Raw genomic sequence first — 13,356 nt, forward strand, 5'->3', positions numbered from 1 at the left:
AAGCAACGATATACTGCAATGCTTTAGGCACATCAGAATAAGAAGAACCCAAACTCAAAGATTTACTAGACAAAGAACTCAAATGTTTATGATTTCAGGTACTCTTGGTTTCATTGCTAGATATTTTTATTTATTTTGCATGGCGCACTTTTATTTTTCTAACAAATTTTCTAAGGGAAAAATAATATAAGGTGATAAAGTACCGTTACAGAAGCAGTGGATTTTCTTTCAAATGTTTTAGGTCAAATAAATCTAAATGAAGTAGTAATGCTCTAATACAGCAGCATTATATTATGCAATGTTATAATGAATTAAGCACAACAGAAAAACACAGTTTCAACCCGACAGGTTCCACTATTACAAACAATTACTTCATCTTAAAGCTGGGCGATAGAACGATAACGATATGTATCGCGATATAACTTTTTCTCGATAGAAAAATTAAACTATCGCAATAGACCTCGCCGCTCTTGTCCTCTTAAAAAAAAAAGAAAAAGAAAAAAAGAACAGCCAATCCAAATTACGTAGCGCAGAGCCAAACCAATCACAGCCGCAGCGTCACGTCACGTGACTTGTTACGTACAGCACAAGTGCCAAGCCGCACATGTGTATTTGTTTGGGAAGCAGCCAGCCACCGTACCGCCCGGGTAATGGAGGAAATGAGTGTGCCGACTAGAAAAATCAACCGAGCGTGACCGAAGGTTACCGAAGAGAAAACAGATGATGGTTCCAATGCCGGAGAGATTGTCGAACGGAAGAGCCATAGAAGTTCCGTAGTGTGAAGGTATTTCGGCTATTTCAAGTCTGACAAAAAACAGAGTAGCGTGCACTGTAAATTGTGCCGAAAGCAAGTCTGGAAATACAATAAACTGGTGCATGCGCTACGTCCACACGTACCCGGGTATTTTTGAAAACGCAGATTTTTCTATGCGTTTGCACCTTTCGTCCACACGTAAACGGCGTTTTTGGTCACTGAAAACGAAGATTTTTAAAAACTCCGGCCAGGGTGGATATTTTTGAAAACTCCATTTTTGCATTTACGTGTGGACTAGAAAAACGGAGAAAACGCAGCGTCAAAGGTGTGCGCATTTTTTGACGTCACACTGTGCGCCACGTTATTGTTTCGGTGAAATGAATTTCTACAATACTGTTAATTCTACTCTCTGCAGTGTTTAAATGCTTACATATTACATATACACACAGTTACTGTCCCTCCACACATACGACTCGGTTCTGCTTCTATGCCCCAGCTTTGTTTACTTTTTCCCACCGAGGCTTCTAGACTTCTGATTGGCCAACATTTCTGCACGGTTAGGAATCTAGCGCCACCTGCTGCTTTGGCATGTTCATAGCAGCGTTTTCCTTCATTTCTCCCTTTATGTGTGGACGGGATTATTTTTTAAAACGAAAACGGAAAATCTCCGTTTTCAAAAACACCCGTGTACGTGTGGACGTAGCCTCAGTCTCTGACTGGAAGCGCTAATTCGTCATTCGGCTTTTGTCAGACTAAAGTAACTGTTAAAACTGTTTGAAAAGCTAAGCTATACAACAAGGAGAGATTGAGAATTTCCTTTTAGTTCTCAGTGTATTTGATATTGACAAAAGTTAGTCAATTTTGTCTGTTCTTCTGTAAAACAAACTAAGATTTATTTTTAGAATTAATATTTTGTTTCTAAGTGGAATTGACAATTTAGTAGTCTGTTTCGTTTGTTCTGTTTTGAAACTTAAACGCTTTAGTGGCTGCCTTTTCTGTAGTTTGCAATATTTGCCTTTATTTATCTAAAAAAGTCTCATGTTCCTTAAGTACATCTACCCTGTTGAACTTATTATGGGAAATAAATATTTAAATAAAAACAAGCTGCTGATTATTTCACATTTTACTTGTGAGCAATGGCACATTTAAATCTTACAAATATAGTTATTTGGCTTATATCGTGATATATATCGTTATCGCCTGAAATGAAAAAAACATATCGTGATATGAAAAAATCTTATATCGCCCAGCTCTAACTTCATCTGCATATATTATGATACCGTCCTTCTCACTATCCTATTAAAGTTCACAATTAGTGAATACGACTAGTTTATATCTGAACACTAGGACAATTAATCTCACACATGATGTTGTATAAAATTAAAGGATTTTATTGGCCTGAAAAAGTCAAATAGGATTCGACACATTAATATGACAACAAATTTAAAGCATTTTTCTTCAGCAGTGACATAGGCCCTCAACACACAGCCGAAATGTTTGCATCCTATCCACAGACGACCTGCGAGCTGGCAGCAGTCGAGGTGGCGGGCTGCTATTACTGCCTGATCTTCAGCTCACGATGCATCTGGCACCAAACGCACGGGTAACACCAGCACACTTTACAGCAGTCATCACAGAACGAGCCCTGCAGGATGGAGGAGAAGAAGCAGAAAGAGAGGATGAAGCAGCAGGAGTTACGGGGTCTCTGCAGTATTTCAGCTTCTTCACCTTACAATATAAAGCACTTTCAGGCAACTGCTGTTGTGATTTGGCGCTATATAAAACAAATATATAATGGTGCTGTCGTGGTTGCCACTGTGTAGGTACGGCACTGATTATTCTGAACTCAAACCAACATGAATAGTAACAGAAACATGCAGAGAAGGTTTTCCTGTGATTTCCAGACAGTAAATTTCACATCACAACATTCAACATTCATCTGTTTTTACTAACAATAAAGACGTAAATGAATGACGGCAGTCTCTTTCTCCTTATCTGCTAAAAGCTCCACTATATTCACTAACTATCAGCTTTTTGATGCTGGCAGGAACCTGCTACAGCTAACTGTTACAACAGGCTGGCGTCAGCACTGAGAGTAACATGTCCTTTAAAAATGCTGTGTGGAGCTGGTAACCAAATATCTGAGAGTTGCAGCCGCATGTGCAGGTTCCTTCCCACATTTTATGCAATGAAGTTCATTTTAGAACCACATCTGAAATACACACATTCAATAATAAAGACCAATCTCAGGACTTTTACTATATTCTGAAAATATCATAACTTATTACTCCAAGCAGAAACCTCCAGGACTTTTAGGAAGTCTTAAAACTGCACCTCCTCCAGTGACCTCATCTATCTTTTAAATGTAGTTTGTAACAGTGTCCTCCATCTGAAAGCAGTCTTACAACAATGTTGTGGCGCTCTCTGATGGACCCACGGAGTAAGCAGGACACCACACCACAAACATCCAGCAGTGGCAGTGCGCAGCACCATCCATGTTTACTGGCTGCATCACACTGCATGCAGGGGAAACACCAAAAGCCACAGCAACCTTTGAGGAGAAACACGTACAGAGTTATTATATATATAATGTCCACGTTTCATATATAATAACTGTGTTTTAAATCACAATGCAAACAACATAGATTTTTACTAACGCTGCAGTTTCAATCTGTTTTATAAAGACATGGAGAGTTCATTGTTTAGCACTTCTCCTTCTCCGTGCTGTCAGTTTGTCTGTTTCTTGCGCATCTTCCTCTTCTCATGTCTACATCATGTTTTGCATGGCTCATTGTACATTATGAAAGTTTCAGTGGCTATTTCTTCATATTTTGACTGCATGATTTTGTTCCAGTTTCCAGTCAGTCAAATTGTCCTTTAATGCTCCTCTGTGAGAGTACCACGGAAGCAGGGCAGCATTTCTTCTTTTGCTTCTACCTGCAGAAACACCTCCACCACAGCATTTATGCCTCCGCACTTGTTACGTGTGGCATTATGAATGTTAACGCTAGTAGATTTTACAAGAAGTTTCATGAATGTGATCATGTCAAATGAAAAATCTTGTATCTTTTGTTTTATTGTCTTTGATTTTAAAAAAGTCACTTTGGGGGAAAAAAAGGATATGTTGTTTAAATCTTTTAATGCTCTTTTTTTTCTCAAACATTTTACCTGATTGTAAAAAAGGAAAGAAGATCTTAAAACATACATACAGAGATATAATAATCCATTAAAAAAACATGTTGAAGAGCACAGTTACGTATGTCCCTGTGTGACACTGTGACATGAAGGTCTCCACTGAGTTTGATCCACTTTAAATTTTGCACTGGTGTACCATTGTGATGTTTTTGGTATCCTCCAGGGGGAGCTATTTCAGCTTTCCCTGAGTGAAACCACACAGAGACCAGATTAGGTCAGTTTTAACATTTAAATTCCTGTTCCCATTAAAGCAACTTAAACTTTGGTGCTCTATAATACTACTACCTGGACATTCTGGTGAGATAGTCTCACTGCTTTAAGAAATTCTTGAATATTTGCTGACTTTAGACTCTCTGCTAAATGATTGCAAAGAAAGTCTGAAGCAAAGTCTAAGGAGACGGTTGATGCACTAATCGCTGCTGTTTGCAGAAATAGCTCGGTTGACTTACAGGTCTCCATATCAACACAACATTCACAAAGGCCGGTGGTCCACTGCCCAGCACTGGCAGTTGTCATCACCTGGGTGGGCTGCTGTTGGACAGCCATGGCTGGAGGAGATAAATCGCAAATACAGATACAGATAACAGGATTTTTAGCTTCATGTAAATCACTATGAAGACCTCAGACCAGAGGCACATTTTATTTATGTGCAGTACAGACAAAAAAGTTCACTGTGCAAGAAACTACTAAGAATGTACACACACACACACATATATATATATATATATATATATATATATATATATATATATATATATATATATATATATATATATATATATACATACATACATAAAGGCCATGCATGTGTTCTTTGCATCTTTAAAACTGGTGTCTGATAAAGTCTGTGTGGTGTCTATGTTTATAACCTTATACTAACTGAATAAGCTGCCAATGAAATACAGATGTTAGTATATGTTTTATACTTTAAGAGTACAACTGAACAATAGATACGTCACTATGCAGAACTTAATGGCCACATGAGCATTTTGAGAAAGCTGTGACTGTGATTTTGCAGTATATAAATAAAACAAAATTGAAGTTTTTGACTATTTAAAAATGCATTTTGCAGTAATAAAACCTGCTGTAATTGTGCACGTAGGTCTGAACTTTGATGCCAAAATTCAAATTCATGGCCGATCACTTCAGAAATAGCCAGAGCAGGTGAAGTAACATCAGGCCTCTCCACAAGATGGCGTGGAGAGGTCTGATGTGACTTGCGCAAAAACACAACTCAGGCAAACTGAAAGCAGCATTTTGAAAATGATACAGCATTTTGAGGAAGCCAGAAATGTAAAATGCTATATCAAAATTATATAACATATTAAATACCAGAAGAACACTGAAAGTAAAACAGATGTAAGCTGTCACTTCTACGGTGATGGATATATTTATTTAGCATCCAGCCTAAGTGACATGCATCATTAAGTCCACTTATTTTGTTACTGCAGTTGAAGTATAATAATAACAATAATAATATTAATAATGTATCCATCATTGCAGCTGCATGTCTTCCTGATAACACTTATACCAAAGTATCATGAGTTCAAAGATTACTGACTCTTTTAAGCTGCTCATTAGTATAAAATATCTGTCCTACCTTTTCTGCAGATCTCTGAGCTCTGTGTGGGAACAACTTAGTATCTAACTACAAATCAGGGAGTGAAAGAGGAATTGAAGCCTTTGAGCCTTTAATTTGAGCCTGAACAGAAACACATGGAAGACCAAAGTCAGGGGTTAAAAGTGAGACTGCGTGTTTTTGTTGTTTGTTTTGTTTTGTTTTTGCCACCACAAAGGAATGACGGCTGGTATCTGTAAGTTGCAGTATTTAAGCATCTAGCTAACCCTACTGAGGAGGAGCGAGGATAAAGGGAGTGACGTTTTTTAAGTGTCAGGTACATAGTGGCTGTGGTTTCATGCTCAGAGTGAGGTCACGTCAACTGAGATTCAGCAGAGATTCTTTTGAATTTTAGCTGAAGTTCCTTAAATTCATTCAATTAATTCCACCTTCATACCATGTAGAAAAAAGATGGCATAAACAGTTTACTGGCAGTGTAGAGGATGGAAATCAGCCAGGACGACTCATGAAACATCTGCTCACATCAGGTATAATTCAGGTGTTTACATCCTCAAAGAGCAGCAGGTCAGCTGATCACAGCCTGCAAATCTACTCGAGCTCTCAGTGCAAATTAATGTGAGTTAGGATTTTTTTTTCCCCCACACTGATCGATTAAAACCAGTTTTCCCCCACCTGCTAAATCCACCAAACCCCTGACTGTACACATTTTTCTGTTCAGAGGCAAAGTCCTCTAAACTGGAGGCAACAGAAAATACAAATATATTTTTAATTTTCCTTCCTCCCCTTCATCAGATTCAAGCTGAGAAAATTAGAATAAAAAAAATAGACTAAAGTTTTTATTCCTATCTACTGATATTATTCATCATTATGTTGATAAAGCACAAAGTTCAGTTAGCTTTTCACCAAAAAATAGAAACATCCTCCAAAGAGCTACTCTTTACAGTACTTCAACTTCTACTGGAGTATTTTTTTTAACAGTAGTATTTGTACTTCTATTTAAGTACACAATGTAAGACCGAGTCCTTCGAAGGCCGTGAAGACCGGACGTGCGACTGTTTAATTGAAGGGTCCTGTTGTCTAGCAACGAAAACAGCAGCAGCTATGTCCTTGGTGGATGACTGAAATAGAGAATTTGGAAACTCCTAGCCATTTTGCTGTGACTTAATCGGCCTGAAATTGCAGCCTTCGAAGGATACAACCCCTGAATTTGGACACAGCCATGGTCCTCCAGTCCCTTTGCCTTTTCACAATTTTGTTTTCGAGCTACTACAAGTAGCAGCCGTGTTCACAAAACTGGATCTCCGTAACGCCTATCACCTGGTTCTGATACGAGAGGGGGGGACAGTGGAAAGATTTAACACCCATCAGGGCCACTTCGAGTACTTGGTCAAGCCCTTTAGCATCACCAATTCCCCAACCGTGGCCCAAGCCTTTTTGTCCCATATCCCATATCCTACTCGGTGAGACGCATCATGGATGTCAGACATCGTGGGAGGGCTCTTCAGTATCTGGTGCACTGAGAGGTGTATGTCCAGTAGAGCATTCCTGGATCCCTCAGTCGGTAGTTCTGGATAAGACCATGCTCTGGGACTTCTATCATAGTCATCCACATGAACCCGGAGGGTCCCCGGGAGGCTCCTGTTAAGGCGGGGTTACTGTGTATGTGTTCACTTACCTTGCAGGGCCAGGATCCTCCTGGGATGTCCACCCTCTCCCTGAGGCACCTGAAGCAATCAAGCACCTGTGAATCATCTGGCAATCAGCAGACTACTATTTAAGCTGGGACCTGACCTTCAGTCTTCACTTGAGTGTGGTCTGACTGCAGTAGTATCCTCCTCGCTTGTCTGTAAGTCTCATTCCCTGTTATCATGACAAAGATTTCCAATGTATCCTTTCCTCTGTTTAAGACGGCCCACCCTGTGAGCCCCTGTGAGAGAGTGTTTTGCATGGTGGAGAGAGGAGAGTCTTTTTTTTGGAAAATGCTAAAGATCAGGAAAAACAAAATTGCTGCCTAAGAACTGCTGAAAGACTTATAATAGCACAATGTTCCCCTCACTGTAAGTAAACTAACTAAACTTGCACTTCTGAGTCCTGCGTTTGACTCTGTTCAGTCAAACCCTGACACAGATGACCATATTCTGATTTAATAATTAATTGTTCAATAAAATATTCAACTGTGAATTATTTTACAAACTACTGTTTGCCATCTTTTTATATATATATATATTAGTTTAGACTACTATTAAGGCTATTTACATACACTCCATGTTCTAGTGCAGGGGTGGGCATTTCCAGGCCCTGAGGGCCGGTGTCCTGCAGGTTTTAGATCTCACCTTGGGTCAATACACCGGAATCACATGATTAGTTCATTACCAGGCCTCTGGAGAACTGCAGGAGCTAATTTAGCCATTTAAATCAGCTGTGTTGGTTCAAGGACACATCTAAAACCTGCAGGGACACTGGAGTTGCCCACCCCTGTTCTAGTGTGTTAATTTTTCAATATCTGTGGTGTTTTGGCTTTGTTTGTTTTTTACATTTCAAAATAGATGATTTAAAAAGATGTCCAGTTTAATAGCTTACTGCATCTTTTTCACTTCCTGTTAATTGTTGCATCGGGGAAAAATATTTTTATTTCACATACTAAACCAATATTTTTAAAAAACACAGAACATCAGCCTGGGAACTGAAAACAGAAAGTGCGATTTGGGACAGCAAACAGATTTCATTTCTGCTGAGAAACGCACAGCAAAAGGAAAACTATAAATAAGGAATAATTATCAGAAGCTTTGTGATAATGTAAGCGAATGTTTCTGTGAGCTCTTCTATCCAACGTGAAGCTTATGGAAACCCATACACCAAAAAACCCAATAACTCTAAAATCTGTGAAATTTATATAACAATAATGGAAAGGGAACACAAAGAGGCATACACTAACGTGAAAACGCTGTAAAAGGAAGTTAGACAATACGCTCTTGCCCACATAGCCACATTAAATGTCACCAAGTTTTAACAACAGTCCTTGTCATGTTTCCAAAGGAGTCCGGTGAGACACAAAAACAGGTAGGCCTGCAAAAAAATCTCACTTTAATTCTTTCACATAATACATTTAAGTTTCATTCCCTGACTATACTGACACGCGTTTAGATCTTGCAGTGATAAATAAGTTTTAAATGAAACTTTTCTTTGGTGAGCTGGTCCTTCTTCAACAAATCTTTTCTTTTGCTACGTAACTGAGAAATAGAGACGACTGGCGGAGGAATATCATGTGGCTCTCTTTGTGTCTTCGTATGTTTGATTTCTTTCCAGGCATAATGCCAGACAGCAACAGGTCACAACACATCTGCCGGCCTTGGGCAGTAATATTAAGTAAGAGAGTAATTTGAAACATTTTTGCACATCTGCAGCTGCTGCATGGTGTCATTTATGACTAAAAGTATCACTGCCTTCCTTCAGATTGTACCTTGGTGATTTTCGATATCATATTCATTGCTCAAGGGATAGTTGGTAAGTGAGAGATGAATCTACTGATGTTTGAATTTAATTTATATGCTGGAAACAAAGTTTGAAAAATCAAATAATCAAAGGTGTTTAATAAAGACACTCATCTTTATCTTTATTCTTGTGCCCTGTAGGATTGGTGTACAGCACCGACTGTCCGAGGCAGCCCTTCATCCCCGTCTATATGTGTTTTTTCATACTCATACCCATCTTGTTGGCACTGAGCTGGTGCTACAACTGTTGCAACATCGTTCTGTGCTCTGTGGCCATCATCTTCTATGTTTGCTGGTTCATCACAGGTGAGCTTTGAGAGCTGAATCCAGTTTCTTAACAGCAAAAGTCAGCTGATTTTAGAAATATTACAGACAGCCTGCACAAGCAAAGCAGATTTTTTTTTTTTTGTTAATTTCCCAACCAAGTAGCAAAACAAAAGAGCAAAAGAGTAGCTGATGTTGCAAATCTAAAATAAAAAAAACTAGAGCTAATAATACGATTGTTAAGGAACCATCTATCAGTGCATGTGGGGAAAATAAGATTAACCTCCTGAGAGCCAGAAAAACATATTTTGATATTTTGATTTTTGAAGGTAATGTAAGTATTGTTTGAAAGAAACATGTTCCATCATTTTTTTAATTATTATTTATTTGTTCCTTATCATCTTTAGACGTGTGATGCATCAGGTCTTGTTTGATCACAGAAGGCTGTAACGTAACGATATACTGCAGCACACCAGCCTGTAAAATCAATGATCTTTCCGTGGTCTTACAGACCGAGGCAGCCTTGTTGGATTCTGTTTAAAAGAGTTCAGGCTTTCTAGACAGCCTAATCTTCAAGAATCTGCTTAAACCAGTAAATTCATATCTTAGGTAGCCTGAGGTAGCAATGCTGTGACCACATATATGCTGAAGAATGGTTTCAGTTTTAATGATACCTTCAGAAATGAGCGCCTCCCTCTGGTTTGTGTGCTCTGAATTTTTATTTCCTAAAACCTGGTTGTCTGTTTTCTGTGAGATGTAATCAGAGGACCACATGTTTGTGGCGGCTGTGTTGTTTTCATGTTTCGTGCTATGTAAATTTAAAAAAAAAAAAAAATTGAAGGTAATTTCAGTACAGTTGAAACTGAACTGATAAAGACAGTTTCTGCAATAGAATCATGACAGCTGTGGCCATGAAATGTGGAAGCTGCAAAGTCCATGTGCTCTGTTAGCACAACCCGCACAAATGTGGTATCAACAGAAAGTCCTGAATGTCCCCATGATAGTACAGTAGTACTCATATTGATTGCATGAATGGATACGTGACATAGAGGTTTCAGACTCGTGTCTCTGACAAAGAATAAAAATAATTGTTGAGTCTCATATTATTGTTTCCCTTTGTTTACTGGAAGTGTAAGACATGCTTATTCAAAAGAAATTTAAAGAGGAGCTATTTCCTTATTTTATTTCAAGTACGTGAAAAATTCAGCTCTGCACAGATCCGTTGACTTACATTTAATAACTGGTTCACTGATTTAAAAGTTAAAATAGATCATTCACAACAGAGAAATAAAGAGTGGCCAGAAATGAATTTGTGCAGCTTTAAACACCAAAGCAAAAAATAATGAGTTAGCACATTTGAGAAGCTGTTAATGTTGTGGAACAGATTGATTTTCTCGTGGCATGAGAATTAATGCATTACAGCACTATTTTCTTAGTGAGCAAGCACCTCTGAGTCTCTTTTGTTTATTTCTCCAGGTAATGTGATGATCTACTCCATTTATGAACCGAACTACAATAAAAACACAACAAAAGCCGATCCATACTGCAACAAGACGCTCTACCTGTTTGCATTTTGGAGCACCAACCTGACCTACATCCTGTTAGGTGTGCTCCTCTTGTCCTATTGCTGTCGCAAACGACAAGAGGCTGATGATGATAACACTCGGAGACTGCTGCGGGGATGAAAAGAAAATGAATAAATAAAAAATGAAGCTTTGAACATGTTGGAATTTGGCTTTGATATGTGTCTTATATATGTTTAGAGCTTTTAATAACACAACACACTTTTTTTCTTTTCAGAGAAATGTCACAATTTACAGGTAAAATACAAAGTTTAGTGGAAAATGTTTAATCTTTTTTTTATCATTTTCACGGCAGATTTCTGTTATCTAAACATTTGACTGGATGTTTTTAATAATATATATATAATGTTAGGCAAAATAATGAACAAGAATATTTAAAATAGCTCAAAACAGAATATTTATTGGATAGAGCCGTTTAGTCAGAGGGTAAATTGGTCGTGTATCAAAATGCTTGTTTACTTTCTGAATGTTCATGTGCAAAAGTCTTTAGCCACCCATCATTTCTTCATATTTTGCTTCCAAGCAACCAGAGTTTTTTTTTTTTAAAGTGGTCTTGAGCAGTAGAGTCGTGGCCAAATGCTGCTTCAGTTTTTATGATGGCAATTTGCATATACTCTTGAATATTATGAAGAGTGATTAGCTGAATTGCAAAATTCATCTCTGCCATGAAAATGAACTTAATCCCAAAAAACCCACTTCCACTGCATTTCATCGCTGGCATAAAAGTAGACCGCTTCAATAATCTTCTCGGTAGCACAGGAAAGAAGGTTGATGAGCACAAGGCTGGAGATCATTATGTCATGCTGATTGAGTTGGAACAGCACACTGGATGTGTTTAAAAGGGGATGCTTGAAATCATTCTTCTTATGCGGCCATCATTGCATTGCATAAAAAGGGCTTGACAGGCAAGGAGGTTGCTGCTACTGAGATTTCACCTAAATTAACCTTTTGTCGGATCATCAAGAACTTTTAGGAAACAGGTTTAATTGTTGTGAAAAAGGCTTCAGGTCACCCAAGAAAGTCCAGCAAGCACCAGGATCGTCAGCTGTGGGATCAGTGCCACCAGTGCAGCGGCGGCTCAGGAGTGGCAGCAGGCAGGTGTGAGTGCATCTGCACACATCTCAACATTATTGAAGCAGTGTGAGATCAGTTTGACAGAGAACAGAAGGCAGAAACATCCAAAGAAGAGCTTTGAATGTCCTTCAAGATGTCTGGAGAACTATTCCTGAAGATTTCTTACAGAAATGACAAGAAAGTTTGTCATATTTGTGATTAAGGATTAAACGCAGTCACAGCAAACATGGACTTCCAAGCTTGTTAGTAATTGTAGAAACACTTTTTTTCTTTATATACTGCATTTCCATCATATGATTGTACAGTTAAAAATCACTCCACCTATTTCCAAAATATAAAGAAATCAGGGGTTGCTCTAAGTTTTTGCACAGTATTGTATTCTAAAGAAATCCCTCTGAAACGGTGTTCATTTAGAAGTTTCCAATCCATGGTGGGTTTGTTTTGTTTCATAATGAGAAAATAATATTGTGGAAAAAAAGCCTACTGTATTTTTTTATTTTTTGTCCAGTACATTTTTACACTGAAACATGGATCAGCACAACCACGTCAGACTGAGAACTGAAAACAGGAATTTTGCATTTTGAAAAAACTCAAAAATCTCATGCGGCTAAAACAAACACAAAAACACCTCAGAGAAGAGTCGTTAAAAATGAGAGGAAAACAAAAACAGGCTTTTTGTTTTATAAAGTTCAGGCTGTTTCACATGTGCCCAGGGAAAGTTACCAGAGAAGGTGCAGAAGCTGAATAAACTTGTTTAATGTAAATGTTTTCTGTATATATCATGACGGGAAGCTTAAGGAGGCTGTCCATCATAACTGTAGCTTTTTCACTTCCACTCCTGAATCGCCTAAAATGCTTTCAGTTTTTTTAGACGTGCGTACTTTATCTCAGAAAATGCCAGCACTTCATCCTCTTTTTGCAAATATGAGAATAGAGAAGCAAAAAGTACAAAAATGAGTTGTGCAATTGTTTTTCAAAGATGTTGACAAAAAATATACCCTGAAATACCTCATAATCCAATCTTAATAACAAAATATATTACACAGTAAGACAATTAGTGTGGAAGCCCAATTAAAAAAAAAACACTGTGACAATCTCTGAAGATCGGGGATGTGAAATGGTTGTAATTCTTAAACTAAATCATACAAAGTTTTTGTGAAACCCCTTAAAGCTAAAAATCTGTACTTCCATCAAATATTGATTGTTTGATTTACAGTCCACTATGGTGGTGTACAGAGGCAAAACTACAAAAATGGTGTCCTAAACATTATGGATGGCACTGTATCTCAGGTTTTCCTACTTTGATCACCAGTTTATTAGGTAGACATGTTCAACTTTTCATTAATACAAATATGCAATCGTTCGATCACTTCAGCCACTCGGTGCATTTCAGCGTGTTGTTGTGGTCAAGCTGAT

General features: G+C 38.1%; 2 protein-coding genes across 3 annotated transcripts; one reads left to right on the forward strand and one right to left on the reverse strand.

Moving 5' to 3' along the window:
- Positions 1-2,124: 2,124 nt before the first annotated feature.
- LOC120740927 (cornifelin homolog B-like) lies at positions 2,125-7,227 on the reverse strand. 2 transcript variants are annotated; one of them, XM_040043468.1, is made up of 4 exons: positions 7,204-7,227; positions 4,399-4,497; positions 3,160-3,305; positions 2,125-2,399 (listed from the first exon to the last, which is right to left on the reverse strand). In XM_040043468.1, exons 2-4 carry the CDS (start codon positions 4,493-4,495, stop codon positions 2,310-2,312), a joined length of 333 nt encoding a protein of 110 aa, XP_039899402.1. In that variant the 5' UTR covers positions 4,496-4,497; positions 7,204-7,227; the 3' UTR covers positions 2,125-2,309. The 2 variants fall into 2 exon arrangements, with proteins under 2 accessions (XP_039899402.1, XP_039899400.1); XM_040043466.1 differs by lacking the exon at positions 7,204-7,227 and adding an exon at positions 5,550-5,728.
- A 30-nt stretch (positions 7,228-7,257) lies between these two features.
- Positions 7,258-11,043, forward strand: LOC120740918 (transmembrane protein 272-like). The gene is made up of 5 exons (XM_040043456.1): positions 7,258-7,374; positions 8,835-8,894; positions 8,982-9,032; positions 9,161-9,325; positions 10,760-11,043. The coding sequence occupies exons 2-5, from the start codon at positions 8,840-8,842 to the stop codon at positions 10,966-10,968; spliced, it is 480 nt and encodes a 159-aa protein (XP_039899390.1). The 5' UTR covers positions 7,258-7,374; positions 8,835-8,839; the 3' UTR covers positions 10,969-11,043.
- The last annotated feature ends 2,313 nt before the right edge of the window (positions 11,044-13,356 follow it).

The sequence above is a fragment of the Simochromis diagramma genome, unplaced genomic scaffold, assembly GCF_900408965.1.
Source record: "Simochromis diagramma unplaced genomic scaffold, fSimDia1.1 OVJJ01000656.1, whole genome shotgun sequence".
NCBI lineage: Eukaryota > Metazoa > Chordata > Actinopteri > Cichliformes > Cichlidae > Simochromis > Simochromis diagramma.

What these genes read in the sequence shown, in the direction of transcription:
- LOC120740927 (XM_040043468.1), bottom strand. Translation starts at nt 4,495, where the DNA reads ATGGCTGTCCAACAGCAGCCCACCCAGGTGATGACAACTGCCAGTGCT. An exon ending in TTGTGTTGATATGGAGACCT is followed by an intron (nt 3,306 to 4,398) that starts GTAAGTCAACCG and finishes TTCTCCTCAAAG; the next exon opens with GTTGCTGTGGCTTTTGGTGT. An exon ending in GAGAGCGCCACAACATTGTT is followed by an intron (nt 2,400 to 3,159) that starts GTAAGACTGCTT and finishes TCCATCCTGCAG; the next exon opens with GGCTCGTTCTGTGATGACTG.
- LOC120740918 (XM_040043456.1), top strand. Translation starts at nt 8,840, where the DNA reads ATGCCAGACAGCAACAGGTCACAACACATCTGCCGGCCTTGGGCAGTA. An exon ending in GCCTTGGGCAGTAATATTAA is followed by an intron (nt 8,895 to 8,981) that starts GTAAGAGAGTAA and finishes GCCTTCCTTCAG; the next exon opens with ATTGTACCTTGGTGATTTTC. An exon ending in CATTGCTCAAGGGATAGTTG is followed by an intron (nt 9,033 to 9,160) that starts GTAAGTGAGAGA and finishes TGTGCCCTGTAG; the next exon opens with GATTGGTGTACAGCACCGAC.